The sequence below is a fragment of the Garra rufa genome, chromosome 6 (assembly GCF_049309525.1).
Source record: "Garra rufa chromosome 6, GarRuf1.0, whole genome shotgun sequence".
Classification (NCBI taxonomy): Eukaryota; Metazoa; Chordata; class Actinopteri; order Cypriniformes; family Cyprinidae; genus Garra; species Garra rufa.
The window spans coordinates 18,990,311-19,012,994 of NC_133366.1; the positions used below are offsets into that span (position 1 = coordinate 18,990,311).

At 36.9% G+C, this 22,684-nt stretch overlaps 1 protein-coding gene across 1 annotated transcript; it reads right to left on the minus strand.

The window, feature by feature from the left end:
- Positions 1-8,829: 8,829 nt before the first annotated feature.
- Positions 8,830-21,443, minus strand: htra3a (HtrA serine peptidase 3a). Its single transcript, XM_073842736.1, has 10 exons — positions 20,941-21,443; positions 17,313-17,412; positions 17,009-17,231; positions 13,256-13,450; positions 13,122-13,154; positions 12,916-13,030; positions 12,628-12,687; positions 10,460-10,517; positions 9,849-9,944; positions 8,830-9,693 (listed from the first exon to the last, which is right to left on the minus strand). The coding sequence occupies exons 1-10, from the start codon at positions 21,356-21,358 to the stop codon at positions 9,525-9,527; spliced, it is 1,467 nt and encodes a 488-aa protein (XP_073698837.1). The 5' UTR covers positions 21,359-21,443; the 3' UTR covers positions 8,830-9,524.
- Between the last annotated feature and the right edge of the window lie 1,241 nt (positions 21,444-22,684).

Genomic DNA, 22,684 nt, shown 5'->3' on the forward strand with positions numbered 1-22,684 from the left:
CCAGCTTTGTATAAAGCTTGGGAGATAGTTGTCACATGCACTAACTGACCAGACCCAGCCATAAAGCCTTGTAAGTCCTTCAAAGTTGCCTTTGGCCTTCTGGTAGCTTCTTTTATGAATGTTCTCCTGGCTCTGTCATCTGCTTTGGACAGTCAGCGTGATCTAGGCAATGTGCTGGTGGTGCTATATGCTTTCTAAAAGCACTGTATATTTCTGTCACAGTTTCTTAATGTTAAACCAAACTATTTTGACGGGTTGCTTTGAAGACCTTTGTATGAGTGTTTTCACAACAATGTGTCATCAATTTGGAAGTCATTTATTGTGGCGGCACTAAATGTAAACAATGGCCGCCATGGCCCAGTGCAATTCATACACTCACTGAACTCATGTTCCAAAATTAACATTAACAGAGGTCATAAATGCTGGAGACAGAGAAAATAATATAGCAGGCACATCAATCTCACTGTTCACAATGCACAAAATATTGAAAGAAACTTCTAAATAATGACTTGGGGGTAGGAGTTCATATGACCGTATCTCTAAGGGGAACTGTTTTCAGAAAAGTTTACATGTTTTTTTTCTTTTCACCTAGCATCTGTATAATGCATTAGAAAGCCGTGATAATAAGTGTAGCGCAGCTTTGTGTACAGCAGTAACCAAGAAAACACTATTGCTGCTTAGCGTTGAGCTCTTTTAACATTAGTTAGTAAAGTAAGACTGCTTACTAAGTCTTTCTCAGCTTCCACACATTTTTTCTGTGGTTTAGACATCAGAAATTGCAATCCATGCTGCTGTTTACATCCATATCACCACAATGGCTGCGCATCCAGGTAACCGACCAAAACAAGATGTACTGTAGGTGCAAACCCTCTATAGTTTTTGTCAAAAGAAAGGATGAAATGCTCATGATGTGACTCTTAGAGTAGTTTTAGAGATTATGTGTTCATGTACTTATATACTGAGGCAGCAGAAGCTGAAAACACACTATTCAGTATGTGTTTAGTAAACGAAACCATGCGTCTGTGCCATTTATTCACATAGAGACACACAGAAGATGCAAATTATATTTACATAACTTCTTTTGCGGCTTAATATTCACATACACTTGTTCACATCATGTTTTCATTTATGTGTACTGACCTACTTTTCATTTATTCATCCAAAATTTGCTGAATTCTGTGACACTCCTTACAGTAAATTACATTTTATGACTGAATTCCGTGATTCTGTCAATGTTTCCTCATCGCAGAAATCATAGAGCCCTAGAGATCATGCAGTGCCAGTATTTACAGTATATAACCATGCATTTTATCCTGGATCTTTGTGCAAACCAAATGTTATTTACTTGATAATTTTATAAATTTAATAACAAATTGAATAAATCAATTTTAGTGATATCCGGTGATGTTAAAACATTGTAAATATATATATGGAAAGTACGGAAAGTATTCAGACCCCCTTAAATTTTTCACTCTTTGTTATATTGCAGCCATTTGCTGAAATCATTTAATTTCATTTTTTCCCCTCATTAATGTACACACAGCACCCCATATTGACAGAAAAACACAGAATTGTTGACATTTGTGCAGATTTATTAAAAAAGAAAAACTGAAATATCACATGGTCCTAGGTATTCAGACCCTTTGCTCAGTATTTAGTAGAAGCACCTTTTTGATCTTATACAGCCATGAGTCTTTTTGGGAAAGATGCAACAAGTTTTTCACACCTGGATTTGGGGATCCTCTGCCATTCCTCCTTGCAGATCCTCTCCAGTTCTGTCAGGTTGGATGGTAAACGTTGGTGGACAGCCATTTTTAGGTCTCTCCAGAGATGCTCAATTGGGTTTAAGTCAGGGCTCTGGCTGGGCCATTCAAGAACAATCATGGAGTTGTTGTGAAGCCACTCCTTCGTTTTTTTAGCTGTGTGCTTAGGGTCATTGTCTTGTTGGAAGGTAAACCTTCGGCCCAGTCTGAGTTCCTGAGCACTCTGGAGAAGGTTTTTGTCCAGGATATCCCTGTACTTGGCCGCATTCATCTTTCCCTCTATTGCAACCAGTCGTCCTTCCCTGCAGCTGAAAAACACCCCCACAGCATGATGCTGCCACCACGCTTCACTGTTTGGACTGTATTGGACAGGTGATGAGCAGTGCCTGGTTTTCTCCACACATACCGTTTAGAATTAAGGCCAAAAAGTTCTATCTTGGTCTCATCAGACCAGAGAATCTTATTTCTCACCATTTTGGAGTCCTTCAGGTGTTTTTTTTAGCAAACTCCATGCAGGCTTTCATGTGTTTTGCACTGAGGAGAGGCTTCCGGTCTGGCCACTCTGCCATAAAGCCCTGACTGGTGGAGGGCTGCAGTGATGCTTGACTTTCTACAACTTTCTCCCGACTGCATCTCTGGAACTCAGCCACAGTGATCTTTGGGTTCTTCTTTACCTCTCTCACCAAGGCTCTTCTCCCCCAATAGCTGAGTTTGGCCGGACGGCCAGCTCTAGGAAGGGGTCTGTGCCTTGCCACAATTCTGTCTCTGATCTCTTCAGGCAGTTCCTTTGACCTCATGATTCTCATTTGCTCTGACATGCACTGTGGGCTGTAAGGTCTTATATAGACAGGTGTGTGGCTTTCCTAATCAAGTCCAATCAGTATAATCAACACAGCTGGACTCAAATCAAGGTGTAGAACCATCTCAAGGATGATCAGAAAAAAATGGACAGCACCTGAGTTAAATATATGTGACCCTGGACCTCAAAACCAGTCTTAAGTCGCTGGGGTATATTTGTAGCAATAGCCAAAAATACATTGTATGGGTCAGAATTATTGTTTTCTTTTATGTCAAAAATCATTAGGAAATTAAGTAAAGATCATGTTCCATGAAGATTTTTTGTAAAATTCCTACTGTAAACCTATCAAAATGTAATTTTTGATTAGTAATATGCATTGTTAAGAACTTAATTTGGACAACTTTAAAGGTGATTTTCTCAGTATTTAGATTTTTTTGCACCCTTATTTTCCAGATTTTCAAATAGATGTATCTCAGCCAAATATTGTCCTATCCTAACAAACATACATATACATCAATAGAAAGCTTATTTATTGAGCTGTCATAGGATGTATATATCTCAGTTTTGTAAAATTTAACCTTATGACTGGTTTTGTGGTCCAGGGTCACATATGAGTGTCACAGCAAAGGGTCTGAATACTGGGGACCATGTGATATGTGATATTTCAGTTTTTCTTTTTTAATAAATCTGCAAAAATGTCAACATTACTTTCCGTACCCACTATAACTATATATATATATAGAGAGAGAGAATGATTTTTTTTTATTATATCAACGAGTGGATAAATATTTGCAATATTGGGAATTTGGACTGTTACTTGTTACTACTTCATGAGATGTAACAGCTGTAAGCAAGAAAAAAAAATATTAAGAACATTTTTGCAGGATGACAGTTAAGCAAACCTCTGGTGGAAATTTTTTAGCATGTTTTCCACTGGAAAATCAACTTTGGTACTTACAAGCAATCCGAGAAAGACAATTATACTAGAATAAATATAAGAAAGTAGATGCAGCACTGTGCCACGTCTCTCAGAGCAGGACTTGACTTATGTCTAAGCAAACAGCCTCATCTAGTGGTAAGTCAAGAGTAACAGCTTCAAAAAGAAGAGAAAATATTTATATCTATTGGCAGCTTGAGTAGATCAGTCACAGCTGGAGTCACAAGCAGTGTTTACTGTAAAGTTGAAAAAAGTTAAACATCTCAAAGAATTTCTTGTCAAAACATGCAGTTACATTAAACAAGTGCACTCAAGCACTATACACAGCACAGTTACAAAAAACAGACATGTAAATATATGAATGAAATAGCACTATAATAATAACAATAATAATATGGTCAGTAAAGATCAAACTATCTGCAATATCCTTATTTCTAAAGTAACTACAAGGTGCATGTGGCATGAGCTGGTTTGATTTTATTCTAAAGGTCTGTTCCTACAGAGGGAGCTCACCACTATCTCTAATAGTATAGCCTCATAAACCTGACTGGACAGAAAGTATCTGTCTGCCTATCACCTTAAGCTGTATCCAAGATTGTAAGAAATGGAGATGTCATTGATGTCATTTTAGCATTTGCCAAGAAAAGTTTATGCCTTTTATTAAAGAATGATGGCAGGAAAAAGTAGGAGGGAGGAGGACTGTGTGGGGTTGGGAAATGACGCTGTTGGCCTCAGATTTGTTTCCTCACAGGAGCAGTAAAATCCGTATGTGGCATAAGCCTGTGTGCTACTGCTGTGTTGTGGCTCTGGTATTAACCTCAGAACTTTGTTAGGTCAAACGCAGTCCAGTATATCTAAGGTATTAGAGCATACTAAAGAAATTCTAGAAAATACAAAAACTACTTTTGAAGTCTGCTTCAAAATCCACAACGTCACAATCCCACAGCTCTACCACAACATGAACCATAATAACCATACAAAAGTTTGCTGAAGTTCAGATCAAATCCACAGTAAAGGTCTTGAGGTTTGAGACTGATTTGTCACAGCTTTGGTTTTACTTGCTCCAAAATAAACTAGGACACAGACATGAGAAAGTGTGTTGGCTGCCAAAAAGAATACTACATCATCCTTCTAACTCTTCGCGTTATTCAAGATCTTACTCACTATTTTCAAATACACAAAATTGCTGAAAAAACTAAACATTTGTGGGACTTTTCTGAAGAACAGTGGGTAGTTGAACTGTTCAGGACAAACATGTACAAGTGAACAACTATCACTAAACAAAACAAAACAAAAAATAAATCAAGTGTATGTAAACTTTTGAACATTATTTTGTCTTGTGGACTATATATAAACATCTTTTATATGAAATATCTTATTCAGGTCAGTACTAAATAAAAAATAATATGCATTTTGTATGATCCCTCTTATTTTGGTAAAACAATTAACATTGTTAATTAAACGTTTGACCTCAACTGTATCTACATTCATTAATAATTATTTTGTCTTGTTTTCTTAACAAGACTTGATTCCAGAAAATATCCAGTATGTTGAATTGACTTTTTTTAAAATTGGCATAAATCTAACAAAAATTTGTGAGGTGAGGTAATGTTAAAATATCTAAATTACTAAGGAGAAAGAAAAAAAAAGAAAGTTACTTGCAGTGTGAGTCTGAAGAAAACCTCTGGTGGAAGAACAGCTCACAGACAAGCTGAGAACAACAAATATACCAGAATAATGTTACCAAAACTAGAATATTGTATATATTGAATAATGTTTCCATCTTGTCCTTATGCTATACTAAATTATTGCTCTTGACATAATCTCACAGTCACAGCCCATGTGAAAAAGTGCAAAAAAGTTAAAATGACTCCATAAACATAGCCTTAAAGATTTTCCATTTAAAAATATTTGTCTTCACTTTTCTATCTAGTAAACGACAAACTCCTCAAGATACACAAACACTTTGCTTCTAAACGACCTCAGAACAGAATAGAGAGGAACTAGCATGTGAGTCAGAGAGTGGACACGTGTTCAGAAGTGACCTACTTCTAGAAAATGGTCGCCTGTGAACTTGAACTTGACATGAATCATCCACTCAAGACAGGATGCCTCAGATATATTGTTCAACATGTATCATCTGTTGAGGGTTGAACCAAATTGTTTACTTTTTAAACATTTACCTAATTTTTCAGACTTAATTGTGGGTGAAATTGTGTCTGCAGTGACTATGTGAAACTCACACCTAACATTTTTTTTTTCTGCAACCACTGCTAATATGTTTGGAAAAACAAAATCAAGTGTGTTATCATTTGTTTGTACTGTCTGTGTAGATGAGATGTGTTTGTTTGCACAGACGAGTGTTACATTCCACCACCAATCACACTTACCTGTCTTCAAGACAGCGGTGGAGTCAAGGCTTTCCTGGTTGTTTTGGATTGTACCTTGATGAAATAACACCGCAGAACTGCTTTTGAGTGTCTTAGATCTCCTTAAAAGGAAAGTAGGTTACAATTTGTTGAGAACATCTTATCCAGCATCATTCTTCAAAATACGCTGAACATGTGAAGCGAGGAGTGGAGTTTAAGCACAACAGTCAAAGATGTCCGGCTAATCACGTTTGCATAAAAATTATTATAAGTTATTTGGAGTATTTGTTTTTCTAAAAAGAAGAAGTTAATATTGCCTACTTATATTACTTATATTTTAGACACAAATATAGACAGTCTTTTGGATGACTGGAAAAATGTCCAAAATAATCTAAATTTACCCTAACTATTATTGCTTGGTCTGTTTTTGCCAAACCGAAAATAGTTCCAACAACCTGCTGGAAAAAAAAAAAAAAACATAAACCATTACAGAAATTCTAACGGTTTCCACTACAATACAAACCATCAACTATTAACCAATAATAAATGGTTTCCTGTAGTGTGTTTTGGGACATATTTCCTTACAATGTAGTGGTTTTGACAAGCCACCAATGGAAGGAAACAAATTACCAGTAGAGACCCAAAAGTACGGTGGCCGACAGAGGCCACCGCGCTGCAAACAAGAAAACACATGCAAACAGAAAAAAACGACAACAAATAAGGAAACCTCTTCATCAGTTTGACAACACAGGCGCTGCAAATCCTCGCAACGCAAACACAAATACGGAAACGCGCTGCAAATTCTCACAACACAACCAAACTTTCCGTTGTGGACCGTGTTATATGCAGCGCGTTTGTGTGTTCGCAGCGCGTTTCTGAGTTTGGTTGTGTTGTGAGAATTTGCAGCGCGTTTCCGTATTTGTGTTTGCGTTGCGAGGATTGGCAGCGCCTGTGTTGTCAAATTGATAAAGATGTTTTCTTAATTTGTTGTCGTTTTTTTCTGTTTGCATGTGTTTTCTTGTTTGCAGCGCGTTGGCCTCTCTCGGCCACCGTACAAAAGGACCTTTAAGGTTTCCATTAAATCAATACAATTCCTATTGTAAACAATAAAGCCATTACAAATTCTGTTATAGTTTCTTTTTTTTTTCTTGCCCAGAAGGGACCTTTGCCAGACAAGAACACAGCTTGTTCCTGAATATTTCAGTGCTTTTGAACAAATTGGTTGAGTAAGTTATTAAAGTCCCCATGAAATCAAAATAAAAGTTTTTGGGCTTTTAGTATGAATATATTAACCATAAAGGAACACTCTTTTTTTTTTTTTTTTTTGGAAATAGGCTCATTCTCCGACTCCCCCCGAGTTAATAAGTTGAGTTTTACCATTTTAAAATACATTCAGCCATTCTCCTGTTATGGCGACATCACTTTTAGCATAGCTTAGCATGCTATTTAAAACTTGACTCTTCTGTAGTTATATAGCGTACTAATACCAGCGGAAATGCAAAGCTGCGATTTTCTAGGCCGATTAGGAACTACACTCCCATTCTGGCGTAATAGTCACGGAAGTTTGTTGGCGTAACAAAGCAGGTGCAGTAATATCACGCAGCACATGTGCAAATGCTATCCTAGCTGGGAACTAATTTCAGGCACTGCGTGATATTACTCCGCCTGCTGCGTTCATATTACGGCAACAAACTTCCTTGACTATTACGCCGGAATGGGAGTGTAGTTCCTAATCTAGGACTAGAAAATCACAGCTTTACATTTTCCGTCGGTATCAGTACACGATATAACTACAGAAGAGTCAAGTTTTAAATAGGACAAATATCGAAACTCGTTGGTCATTTTTGAACGTGATGCTATTGGTCTAATAGGATTCAATGATCTATGCTAAGCTATGCTAAAAGTGATATCGCCAGAACAGGAAAACGGCTGAATGGATTTCAAAACGGTAAAAATCAACTTATTAACTCGGGGGGAGTTGGAGAATGAGCCTATTTCCAAAAAAAAAAAAAAAAAAAGTAGAGTGTTCCTTTAAGGTTATAAGCTAGTGTGTTTCAAAACAACAACAAAATTCGCATTTACAAGATATGGGCATTCAAAACGTTCAGTCTCTCACTTCCGCCAATATGAATCAATGATTTTGATGACATCATGTTGCACTTCAGCTGCTCATCAAATGTTCTGTCCAATCAAATGCCCTCTAGAGTCTGTAGCACCCTACCCCCGACACAATAAATAGATGCTGAAGCTGCGGCTGAGATCGGTCACTTGTTTTCTGTATGGTGAATAGCATGTAGTGCACAATGTAGGCGATAGAGAATGATTCAGACAGTTTAAATTTGCTTTCTATTGGGGCAAATGAGGTCTGGTTTCACGTTGTGTCATGTGAACCGCAGCAGCGCACACAGTCTACTCGATTTTGGCCCCGGTCCAGAGACGCGATAGCATGGAGCAGATCATATACGCGAGTCAACATGTATTAAACTACACAGTCTCAGCATGATTATGATCACTATTTTGTTTTAGTAAGAGTGTCATATTGAATCTAGGGGGTAATTTATTAGACTGTGGCTGTCATAAGCTTACAAATGCGGCTTTACCGAACTCAACGGCTCTGGCCAGAGCAGATATAAATGGAACGCTATTGGCTATTTAAAAGAAGTGGCGAAGTGGGCAAAGTGTTCCTGTTTCAGTTAAAATTATGTCACCACTTAGAATAAAGCTGCGTGTTTCAAGGCACTTCAGTGGACCTTTAAATGAACAAAACTTGTTTTGCTCTTGAATGTGTCAGTGTTTTTAAATGAATTAGTTAAGTGAATGATTCAAATGACTCATAAAGACACTCACTTGTCATCATAATAATGAGGTAATCTGTATAGAGCCAGTGCCCACAAGATTGACTTTGCTGTGGATCTCACAAATTGGCAAAAAAAAAAAAAATGTGATAAATTAATAGAAATATAAATAAGAAATGTAGCTTTTTATTCACTCTTCTTTCTGCTGGTTGATACAAATTGAGTACAATTATTCTGGTGTAATCCTAAAAATGTATTAGTCTACAATCATTAAAAGTCTTTGTACATTTTAAACAGTGTCAAACACTTTAAGTCAGCTTTGAAAACATAGTTATTCCAGAGTACCGAATAGTCATTTATCAAAATACATATTCATTGTGCAAATATTTTTCATTCAATAAACTAATAGACAATATCAGCAATTGCCTTTACAAAAGAACACTCTGACTGGTGTATTTCCTGTAAGAAACTGTATCATATAAAGTTAAAACAATGTACTTCATATGTCAAAAAACATTCAGTAGCCCATGTATAAAGTGTATGAAAATAGTGCCTATTTTTAATATTTCTAAATGATTACTGATCTCTAAAATCTGTCCAAGTTAGTCTTAAAAGAAAGACACTGTGGAGTTTTGCTGCAAAGTTAATAACATTCAGTTTAAGAGACAAATTATTAAAAACGATAAAGCTGAAGTAGTCCTGTAGGAAATTGTCCTTTTTTCTCCATTTGATTTTTAAAAACCCAAATGTGACGGGTTGTTAATTGTGATCTTCTATCTTCACATTTTCATTCATCCACATCAGTCTTTAGCAATCTGCTTCACTTGTGTTCACTCCTCTGGTTCCCCATCTCTGACACCGTCACTGCATAAGGATATTAGGCTCAATGTTAAAAAGTAGATCATCATCACCACGCCGAACTTCCAGAAGAAGGGGAATGTCTTCCTGAATCGCCTCCTGTAATTCTCCAGTGTTGACCAAAGGATGGCCGTTTAGCTTTACTATAATATCACCTGTTTCGAGCCCACCTCTGTGAAAATGAACCAGTGAAAGAAGAATGACGTGTGATTTGTTTTGAATAAATCCATGCGTGATGTAGTCGAAACATATCTTATGTAACAGCATCATCAAAATTTTAAGCTTAAAAGGCATTTTGAAAAAAATCTATTTTTGTCTGAGACATACTTCTGAGCTGGGGAGTCTGGGACAACTTCATGGACAAGAATTCCACTGCCGATATCTGGAAAGTCTGGATTATGCCATTTTAATCCCTGGACAAGGCTGAGGAAAAGAATAATAATAGAAAACCTGAGATCTGAGGAAAAGAAAGCAGACACAGATGACTCCGCTTGAAAATGTTACTGATTGAACTTGGATACAGTCAAACCAAAACTTATTGAGACACCAGATATAATTTTGATATTATTTTACTAGTGAGTGCAGGACACTAGTTCATTTATGTAAGTGAGGATAGCAAAATAAAGTAGACTGTGACATATTATACCCAAAAATTCTGCATACAGTGGACTGTAAGTAAAATTGATTAAAAAAAATTGGGACCAAAAATTTGATTTGACACTTTGACCTGACCTTGTTTTGTTACAAACTTTTCTATCAAAGTAATGAATTTGTTCTATCACACTCTAACTCCTGGCTTATTTTCTAAACTATAGCGAATTAACTGTAATAATGTGAAAATTTTGGTTTGACTCTAATCACTGAAATCAGTTTATGTTGGCTTTACTTTGTAAATTTGACACTATTAAATAAGAAAGTGTTTGATTGACAAAACATACTTCTCTGTTAAAGTGACCATTTTGATTCCAATAACCCTTTTTCTGGGGATGTTTAGATCTGGAAGAGAAATTATTAGTTTTAGATATTTGTGCAATTTCTTGGTGCATTCAAATCATATCAGAAAGATTGTATTTCTGAGTTGAACGCACATAAATACTACCACACTATAGTAAATACGACTGGGAAACTCAGGATGTCTTTTAAGACGTGAGTTTCCATGTGTCCAAGTTTCTAAATTTAACAACAAACAAAAGCGCACCTCATGTGCATTTTAGTCTTCATTTTTAATAGAGTTAAAAATCTTGCTGTATTTCTTGTAGATTATACATTGTCATCTTGCTGATTTTAATGCATCTGACTTTGTAATTATGACTTCCCAACTCGTAAATACAAACTTCCCAGGAGGACTTGGGAAACACAATTACAGTAGATAACTGTAGTACCTTGGACTGAGTGTTATTTACAAACAGCTTAGCACAGACATTTGCATTATAACGTGAAACGAAACAAATAATGGTCTGTCTATTTTATTCATTAAACACTGAAGCAGTTATATCGACTTGCAGTTAGCTAACAGCAGGTTACTGAGACAAATTCATGCAATGCAGTTTCACATTATGTTTGGTAAACAGTCCACAACCCAATTTAGCATTCTGGCATAAACATCCACAATATGTATCTTCTTTAGTTCCTCTCACAGGGTAGTTTAAAGGGTTAGTTAATGCAACAATGAAAATTTTGTCATTAATTACTCACACTCATGTCGTTCCAAACTTGTAAGACCTTTGTTCATCTTCAGAACACAAATCAAGATATTTTTGATGAAAACTGAGAGCTTTTTGACTCTTCATACAGTGGGGAACCCTGCTGATTTTGTACGTTTGCCCACTGGCAAAGAAATGATCAGTCTATAATTTCTAGGTTTATTTTGACAGTGAATAACAACAAAAATCTAGAAAAAAGCATATCAAAAAAGTTATAAATAAATTAGCATTTTAATGAGCGAAATAAGTATTTGATCCAAGATTTCTAGATCCCAATTGTCTTTTAAACAGGTAACAAACTGGGATTAGGAGCACTCTCTTAAAGGGAGTGCTCCTAATCTCAGTTGTTTACCTGTATAAAAGACACCTGCCCACATGTGCAATTAATAAATCAGATTCTAAACTCTCCACCATTGCCAAGACCAAAGAGCTGTCCAAGGATGTTAGGGACAAGACTGTAGACCTACACAAGGCTGGAATGGGCTACAAGCCCATCGCCAAGCAGCTTGGTGAGAAGTTGACAATAGTTGGTGCGATTATTTGCAAATAAAAGAAACATAAAATAACTATCAATCTCCCTCTGTCTGGGACTTCATGCTAGATGAAGAGATGAGAGGCAAGATCTTACCTCGTCTAGTTTTCAATGAACATCTGAATAATTTAGAGGAGAACTGGGTGAAAGTGTTGTGGACAAATGAGACCAAAATTAAGATCTTTGGCATCAACTCAAGAAGAGAATGAGGAATGCTGCCGATGACCCCAAGAACACCATCCCGCATCGCATCGTTTTTCTGCTACGGGGACTGGACAACTGCACCGCATCAAAGGGACAATGGACGGGGCCATTTACCGTCAGGGCCAGGGCATTGAAAATGGATCGTGGATGGGTATGACCCAAAACACACAGCCAAGGCAACAAAGACATGGCTTAAGAAGAAGCACAATAAGGTCCTGGAGTGGCCTAGCCAGTCTCCAGATCTTAATCCCATAAAAAAATCTGTGGAGGGAGCTGAAGGCTTGAGTTGCCAAACGTCAGCCTCAAAACCTTAATGACTTAGAGAGGAGTGGGACAAAATCCCTCCTGAGATGTGAGCAAACCTGGTGGCCAAATACAAATAGGGTCAAATACTTATTTCACTCATTAAAATGCAAATCAATTTACTTTTAACTTTTTTTTTTCCCCACTGTAGAAAGCAACAAACCAATCATGTTCAAGGCCCAGAAATGTAGAAAGGACGTTGTAACGACATGAGGGCGAGTAATTAACAAGATCATTTTTGGGTAAACTATCCCTTTAATAGTTTGACGGACCAGTTGAATATTGATGCATGTTTGATGTCATCAGGCTGGCAAGATGACTAGCCGCTAGCTAGCAAAGTGAAATTTGCTAGCAATTACCTCACCTGAGGCAGTCTTCGCAGCTTGAGACTGCGTGAAGTTTGTCCTGACTACCCTTTGTTTGACTGAAATCAAAGTAAAGGACACCAATGATGTAACGGACAGTGTGGTTTCATACATACAGTAGAGTATTTGCTTTGTAGCCATTTGTTTTATTTGGCAGAAGATCATTAAAGAGGGGAGATCTCAGATCATCCATTTGCAACTCAAGTTTTTGTGTGCTAACATTCGTGTTGGAATAAGAACTTTCTAGAACTTGCGATTAGTGCATTACCTCTGTGCTTGATGCTTACCTTTGTGCTCTTTATCATTAGATTCATCAAGGAATTTATTGATTCGGTCTGATGGAATTGCAAAAGAGATTCCTGCAGTGACTTTTAGTGTGTTTATTCCGATCACCTCACCATCCTAACATGACAGAAATATTATGTAAAAAGCTAGCACTGTTAAATGTATCTAACCAGTGACTAACCAGATGTAAATCTTCATTATTACTCACCAGATTAACAAGTGGACCTCCTGAGTTTCCATACTTGCCATCGATTATAAAAGAGAGAAAGAGAGAATCAAATTCAGCCAACAATCTTGTAAACAATTGTTGTAGCCTACAAACAGCATTCTCTATTGTCTTACATTGATGATAGCATCAGTTTGGATGTAGCCCATGTCAGAGTCACGGATGCCGAGCTCTTTTCCATCTCTTTGGGTTGTGCTGACGATGCCTGTCGTGACAGTGTTCTGAAGTGCAAATGGGCTTCCAATGGCAACCACAAACTCGCCAGGCCTCAGGTCAGCAGAGCGACCCAGTGATAACACTGGTAATTTTTTCTGCAGGAGAAATAACATACAATTTATACAAATTAGGTCAGCTAAAATATGATTCAGTCAATCTCTGCAGCACTGATGGATTTTTTTATTGACACTTCCTACATTTTGCAGGTTATACCAATAGGTGTGAGTCTTTGAATCATTTGTTCAAATGATTAATTAAAAAACACTAAAAAAATAGTAATTTGGCTATATTTGTAACTTATTTATAGGTCACATCTTTATTTGTTTATATGGCAGAAATAGTACGAGTAGTGTGGTTCTTTTTAATTAAAAGGTTGGTTCATCCCAAAAATGGATTATGTTAAACTGCTTTAAATTACTTTTTTCCACATCAATCTACACTCCATACACCATAATGACAAAGCAAAAAAACAGGTTTTTAACATCTTTGCAAATTGGTTACAAATAAAAAATGATTCCATTGCATAAGTATTCATACCATCTAGAACAGTTGAAATTTAGCTCAGGAGCATTCATATTGCTTGTAGATGTTACTACAAGTTAACCTCATGTCGTTCCAAACCCATAAGACCTTCGTTCATCTTCAGAAAGCTCTCGGATTTCTTAATTTGTGTTCTGAAGATAAACTAAGGTCTTACGGGTTTGAAACGACATGATGAATTTTCATTTTTGGGTGAACTATCCCTTTAAGTCACTGTATTTATGAGTGAAACATTCAATACTTATTATTTGTTCAAAAACATCCTGTTGACCTAAAAAAAAGCTGTCCAAATCACAGTTATCCCAGCCAGCACTGAAATGTTAAAACAATGTTTATTGTTTTTTTGATGTTGAAACAGCGTCAAAATATCAACGTTGATTTGATTTGCAAAATCTAATAAAAATGTAACATTGATTCCATGAAGTTGATTCACTTAAGAATAAACACTGAAATCCCAGCTGGGATGGGGACACTGTCATGTTCTTCATGTTCTTGTGTCCCTGTTTTGTTTGTGGACTTTTATAGTTTTAGTCTCATTGTTTTGCAGTTGTGTCTAGTAAATCCGGTTTACTTCTGTGTATATTAGCTTTTGGCTGCATGCTAAATAGCATACTCTCATGAGTATGTACCTATTTTGCCTATAAGTAATTATTTCACAACCACTAAAAACTTATGTTCTATATTTCTATGCATGCAAATGTTATCTGAATGTACTACTATCGCCATGTTGTCATTATCACATGACCTACTACATTACTTTTTTTTGTTTGTTTTGTTTAATGATAGTTGTTCATGAGTCCCTTGTTTATCCTGAACAATTAAACTGCCTGCTGTTTGTCAGAAAAATCCTTTAGGTCCCACAAATTCTTTGGTTTTTCAGCATTTTTGTGTACTTGAACCTTTTTCAATAATGAATGTATGATTTTTAGATCCATCTTTTCAAATTGACGACAACTGAAGGACTCATATGCAACTATTACAGAAGGTTTGAATATTCACTGATGCTCCAGAAGGAAACACGATTCATTAAGAGCCAGGGTGAAAACTTTTTGAACTTGAAGATCGGGGTATTTTGCCTACTGGGGAACATGTAAGTATCTTCTGTAGCTTATGAAGGGCAGTACTAAATGAAGAAAATATGATATTTAGGCAAAATAAGAAAAATGTACACATCTTCATTCTGTTCAAAAGTTTACACCCCCTGGCACATAATGCATAGTTTTTCCTTCTGGAGCATCAGTGAGCATTTGATCCTCCTGTAATAGTTGTGTATGAGTCCCTCAGTTGTCCTTAGTATGAAAAGATGGATCTCAGAATCATACAGTCATTAATGGAAATTATTTTTCTGAAGAATAGCAGGCAGTTAAACTGTTAACAACTGAACAACTATCACTTAACAAAAAACTACAGCTATGGATTATTCAGGTAACAACACAACATTAAGAATCATGTGTATGTAAACTTTTGAAAAGGGTCATTTTTAAAAATCAACTATTATTTTCTCTTGTGGACTGTATGTAAATGTATGTGAAATATCTTATTCCTCTTATTTTGGTAAAACAATTTTGCAGATTCTTTAAGGTGTATGTAAACTTTTGGCTTCAACTGTACTTCTTTTATCAAATATTGCAATTTTGTATGCAGCCCTTGTTTCTTGGATTTCTGTGTTTTTGTTTCATTCTAATAAACTGCTTGCATTGGATCTCACGCCACTCTATCAATGACTTGGCCAACATGATAAACACTACCTGAACAAACTGAACTGATTTCATTACTTGCAAAAACACATGAACAGTTTGTCCAAAAGATCAGATTTGAAAAACAAATCAGAACTGGGTGCAGTGTGGAAAAAGTCTTAAGGCTTGAGAGCAAAAGATGGGGAAATGACATGAGCTGCTATAAACAGAACAAAATATCTGCAAGCAATCCAGTCTCTCTGACGTGGGAACATTCCTCAATTTTTGTTTCGAAAGCGGCCCCTACGCTGAATATTTTTTCTTTGATAATCAAAAATGGGCTATGGAAATATAGCATTGGACCATTTGCGCATCTGCATAATCAGATCCACATGCATCAGGAAACAAAACACCTCTTACAACACAACACCTCTTGAATTCCCTCACACAAATGTAGGTCAACATGTGCAGCAGGCTACCATTAACATGTCCAAATGTGTCTAGACTAGGGCGGATTGTGTGATATAAACCATCTGCCTCTGGAGTCATAAACACAGGATTTAAGAGTCAAAGGTGTAGCCATTTATGGATGATTTGTGCTAAATTTTTATACTCTGGAAGTTTGTCAGAAAAAAATCCACTGTAAAAAAATATGGTGACGGCAAGAAAGGTTGAAGATTACAATTTTTCAGCCTCAAGGCTTTGTTCCACATTTACAGTACAATAAAAAATAAAGGAGACCAGGGAAACACTATAAAATGTTACAAATAAATAATAGTCCTGTTATTTTGAACAGTCTCAAAAGATGTCATCATTCAAGGAGAAGTTCACTGCCAGAACAAAAATTTTCATCCTTCATCCAAGATTTTCATGTCTTTCTTTCTTCAGTCGTAAAGAAATTTTTTGAGAAAAAATTTAGGATTTCTCTCCATATAGTAGACTTCTATGGTGCCTGTGAGCTTGAACATCCAAAATGCAGTTTATATGCAGCTTAAAATGGCTCTAAATGATCTAAGCTGAAGAAGAAGGGTCTTATCTAGCGAAACGGTTGGTTATTTTCTAAAAAACAATTACAATTTATTAATTTGTAATAAACCTCAAATGCTCATCTTTTCTAGCTCTGCTTGACTCTGTGTATTCCAGTTCAAGACAGTTAGGGTATGTTGAAAAACATGTACAAAGAGTACATGCAGAGTTAGACGAGACAAACATTTAAGGTTAAAAAGTATATAAATTCTAATTTTTTTAAATTACAAATTGTTTCACTAGATAAGACCCTTCTTCCTCGGCTGGGATCATTTAGATCCCTTTGAAGTCCACTATATGGAGAGAAATCCTGAAATGTTTTCCTCAAAAAACATAATTTCCTTACGACTGAAGAAAGAAAGACATGAACATTTTGAACTTTTCTTTTAATATCTGTGAAATGATTCTCACCTTTGTGTTAATTTTGATAGTGGCGATGTCAGACTTCTTGTCAATGTCTCTGATTGAGGCCTCGTATGTCTGGCCATCATGTAGCTGCACTCGTAGATGCTGGCGGCCAGTTACTGGTGCACTGCTAGCAACCACATGAGCATTGGTCACAATCAGGCCAGCCTGTGTCATTATGAATCCAGAACCGCTTGACAAAGGTACATGACGGCCAAACAACGGATGGCTGGACAAAAACATTGAAAACAGTGGTTATTGCATTACCAAACCAGCAATACTATATCATGAAGACCAGAATGATATTTACTTGAGGAAGAGCTCGACATGTACCACAGCAGGGGCAATCTTCTCCACCACATCAGCGATGAAGTTAAACTTGTACCTTGGGCTGTTCAGATGTGCAGGACCTATACTGGCAGGAAGAATTATTCATGTCAATGCCAGATATGAAGAGAGTGATCTGAAACGTTTAACATGAACGCGCTTGACGTCACATCCGCAGACAGCGCGCGAAAAATCCGACCCGACAGAAAATAGGAAAAATAGGATACAGGCTTATAGGTGCACCCACTGTGAGCTGACAAGGTGTCAGTGTGCTCATCAGGAGATGTTTGGGTCATAAATGGTCAAATAAAAAGGCTATTGTTACGTTTATTTTGGGGGGAAAAGTTACATATAGCCCCTTTAAGAAAGCATTCTAATATGCTAATATTTTTGGTCAAACAAAGAGTTTGATTTTTAATAGTTGTCTTGATCTGCTGTTTAAACTTTCTGTTATTCTTCTGAGACTAGATTGAGTCAGTACTCCTTTTACAGATTTAAAGCTACAACCACAAAACTCTGGTCAGACCTTCAGACTGTTCTGAATCAGTGTCCTTTATCTGTTCTAACCTATCTGGCTTGTGGGTTTTGAAAACCAGATTATCAAAACCAATACAGTATTTAAGATATTTGTCACCAGTAAAGCTTAATGATTATCCTACTGACTATCCCACATACTGAAACATGTTAGCAATGTGCTGATCATGCTAACAACATGCCGTCATGATATGACATAATGACATGCAAGCAACATTATCATGTTAAAACAGAAATATGTTAATCATGCCAGAAACCTGTTAACAACATGCTAAGCATGATAAAAACATGGTAGCAAAATGCTAATCATGCTAAAAAACATTCTAAAACATCCTAATCATACTAAAAGTATGATACTGCATCCGAACGTTTAAAAGCATCATGGCTGCATCCGAACGTTTAGGCAGCTGACTTGCTGCCTCACTGCCTTATCAGGCAATGACTTTGCAGGCAGCAATTTTGCACAAAGGCACCTCATGAAACGAGAATGAGCTAGTTTTGATGATAACTGAACAAATATTCAATAAGCTACTATAATACTGATTTCTCGCTAGAAATTACATGAAAAGTGCAAAAAGTTAGTCAGAAATAAACATTTACACAAAAGCTGACCACCAAACCCAACTTTCAGATGCCATCTTTAAAATTCGATCAGAAGAAGATACCTCCAGAGACAGGAAGTGAAGCAGAATTTGGATTTGGACATGCTTTGAAGTCTTCCTGCCTTGGAATGCGGCTTTCGAAGGCAGCATTTTTTAATTTTCGGACGCAGCCTGTGTTAGAAGCACGCTAACAACATGCTAAGCATGCTAACAACATGCTAAAAATCATGTTAAATATATGTTAATCATGATAAAACATGATAGCAACACGTTAATCATACTAGAAACATACTAACTACATGCTAAGCATGTTAGAAACTTGCTAATTATTCTGTAAACATGTTAAAGCATGCTAAAAACATGCTAATCATACTAGAAACATTAAACTTGTATTAAAACATGCTAAAATGTGACCCTGGACCACAAAACCAGTCTTAAGTAGCACAGGTATATTTGTAACAATAGGCAAAAATACATTGTGTGGGTCAAAATTATCGATTTTTCTTTTATGCCAAAAATCATAAGCATATTAAGTAAAGATCATGTTCCATGAAGATAGTTTGTAAATTTTCTACCATAAATATATAAAAACTTGATTTTTGATTAGTAATATTCATTGCTAAGAACTTCTTTTGGACAACTTTTAAGGCGATTTTCTCAATAATTAGATTTTTTTGCACCCTCAGATTCCAGGTTTTCAAACAGTTTTATCTCAGACAAACATTGTCCTATTTTAACAAACAATCTATCAATAGGAAGCTTATTTACTCAGCTTTCAGATGACGTAAGAATATAAATTTCGACAGATTTACATTTATGGCTGGTTTTGTGGACCAGGGTCACAAATATACTAAAACATGTTAGCAATTCTAACAACATGCACATCATGTTAAAAGTATGCTAATCATATGCATATTATGCATTTCAATTTCAAGCTTTTACATGTCACGTATTGGTCGTCTTGTCGTCATGAACTCTTGCACACACATTCTGGACTGCAATCCCCATAAGCCACTGCACCAATCACTGCACACAGCTGCTCCTTGTTTCCCACTGCACTGATTGCTGCACACATCTGTTTCACATTGACTCTCATGCATTTAAGCCACTGACACACACAGCCACCTTGCGAAGTCTTATTGTTCCGTATGGTCTGTATTTCCGAGCGTTTCTTCCCGAGTTTGTTTTCCCTGTGTTTTGATTCCTGGACTCCCTCCCGTGTTTGATTCTTGCTGCCAGCCCTGACCTTTCTGCCTGTTTTTTGACTACGATTTCTGCCTGCCCCTTTGTGTTTGTTTTGTTTCAATAAATGCTGCAAATGGATCCGTACGTCTCTGACCGTCCTTGTTACATTACAACTGCTTTTCAGGCCAACTTTACTCATCTAGTTTGATATTAAAATAGAACAAGGTTATTTTAAATTATAATATGTCACAATATTACAGTTTTTAGTGTAACTATTAGTGGTCTACACACTGCTGCTCAGTACTTAATGTTCTCTTAGGTTCATGTGCTAGTGATGCTCCCATTGAGCATACAACACCAAACAGATATAAGAAATCCATTGTAATAATTTGGATCTCTGCTCATCTGTGACTAGGTGTGTCACATTTATTATTTCCCTCACACTGTGTGGGCTAGACACAGATGGTAGTCTGCCTAGGTTGTTTCCTCATTTCCAAAGCTTTGACAAAAGGTCCAAAGCTGCATTTAGATGGTGTTTATGTTCCCTGGCTCTGAGTGTAACTGGAGTTGGCACTGGAATAGTAAGAGGAACTAAGAGTCTACATCTCACTAAACATCCAAAGTCAACTGATGTTTCTGCCTTATGTGCAAATTTTAGCACTTCATCCAGGGGTTTAAGTAATTGCCTCTTGAAAAAAAACAAGGTTGTTATTATGTATAGAAAGGTAAATATAAAATACTAGAAGCAATTGGAGACAGTGTGAAATTCTCAATCAGACAAAATCAGACATCACACAGGAAGTGGAGATATAACAACTGTCCTACAGCTGACTGACTCAAGAGTATTTGTGACTTCATGCTTCATTTGGATCGGCGACTACTTTTAGTTATTAGTCCAGATCCACCATGCAGTACCAACTTTGATAGTATCTAAATATACGGCAATATTTATGCAACCAATAAGGTGACATACTTTTCACATACATGCATTCTCTGGGCAGGTGAAGATATAAGCTTATAGCATGCTAGCCTATATGAAATCTCAAAAGTAAAATATGTATATAGGCTACATGTTAATAAAGTTTGGTTATATATGCAAACTAAAATAACATGTATACAAACATTTTGAATGTTTATATGCTTTTATAACAAATGTTTTAAATACATATTGACTTTTATAATATCTACTCGTATTGACGGGTTTAAAATGGATAAACATGTACATTATATACACGTCTAAAATGTATAACACATACATAAAATAAGTAGTTGAAGTGATCAGTGACTGACCTGAGTTTGATGGTGCACATGGACCCTTGTGCTTTTGGGTTATTACGGGGAGCCCTCGCTGTTGCGCTTTACGCGCGGCTGCCCTCATCTTGCATACATTCCCATAGGTCTTTCCGTCGCTGCCACACACGCTATGCGTTGTTTTACATTGGCAAACACCTTTGGAAAGTCGCTTACCGGCTGGAAATTTACATTCTAACCCGTCGCCACACGGAGCATCATCCTTCCGACCGCACGGCGCGCTCTCACCCAGGCTGCACACAAGACAGCAGTTGCAGTGGTCGGGCACATACCCGCTCGGGCAGCTTGGGCTCGGACATTTACTCACATTACATTTGGACGGACATTTCGTCTTTGGCTCGGCCACAGCGAGGTTGTGCACAAAGAGCACTATTGCTGCAAACAGAATTACCCGCATTCCGTCGGTTTCCAAGTAGAGAAATAGAGTTCAGATGTAGTTGTTCAATGAGCTACGACTTTAATTCTCTGTGAGATTTTTTCAGAGAGCATCACACGCTGATGTAGGCTAATGACGTGTGTGCGTTTGATATGAAAATTCCTGAGGTTGAAACTTTAGTCTCGGATGTTCTTCCTTGTGCTCTTTATGCAATGCCATTTTTAAATACAGTGCTGGATAAATCTTCCTGATTTATCGTTCTCAGGCACGTACTTACTCCCTCCATTTCACTGCTTTTGAAGGCTAAACATACACAGTGGAGTGAAGGACCGAGAGAAGAGTCATACTCAACAATCTAATACAGTCAGATCAGACACATCAAATTAGAATATTATTCGCAGATCTTTTATGAAGTGGATGAAAAAATGCTTTGTATCCTATATGACGGGTTGTCTGCTCAATAATGTAGTTGACTCTGCCACATTTATTGTCTTTTTAGGGAATATACTATATGTAAATAATTTGATATTGGCGTGACGAGAATACTTTTTGTTCACAATGAAAATAAAAATAATGACTTATTTCAACCATTTCTTTGTGTCAGTCTTTGACGCGCGTTCACGAGAGTACCACGACATGCGCATTCTTTGTCATGCATCTGGTGAAAATGCGTGAAAGACTGACAGGGAAGAGAAATTTGTTGAATGAAGTCATTATTTGTGTTTTCTTTGCGTACAAAACTCATAGTTTCATAAAATTAAGGTTGAACCATGTTCTTACTACCTTTCTGGGCCTTGAACGCAGTTGCTTGCTGTCTATGAGGGTCAGAAAGCTCTCGGATTTAAGTAAAAATATCTTAATTTCTGTTTCGAAAATGAACGAAGGTCTTACGAGTTTAGAACGACATGGGGCGAGTAATTAATGACAGAATTTTCAATTTTGAGTGAACTGCCCTGCCCAAGTTTGATGTTTTAAGTGCAATAGTCTTAATGACTGTAGCCAAAACATTGCAGCCTTAATCAACAAAGTAGAACAGTGAAAAAAAAAATGCCGGGATGACAGGGATTCTCAAACACTAAAGAACCTAAGAAACTAAGCAAACCTCAGTTATAACCTTTAAGACCCTGTTTCCACAAAAATCCAACCACTGAGCCTCACAAATTCACTAAGATCTGCAACTTCACAGATGCCAGTGTCAAAATGCTGCAAATATGGCGTTCTGATTATAAAACCTGGACAGCTGGAGCACCAAGATGAGCTTCAACTTCAACATCTCCCCTGGCCAGACAAATCATCTCACGGAAATATTTTCAAAACACTGTAGGCAGTTTTGGAGAGAAGAGTGAG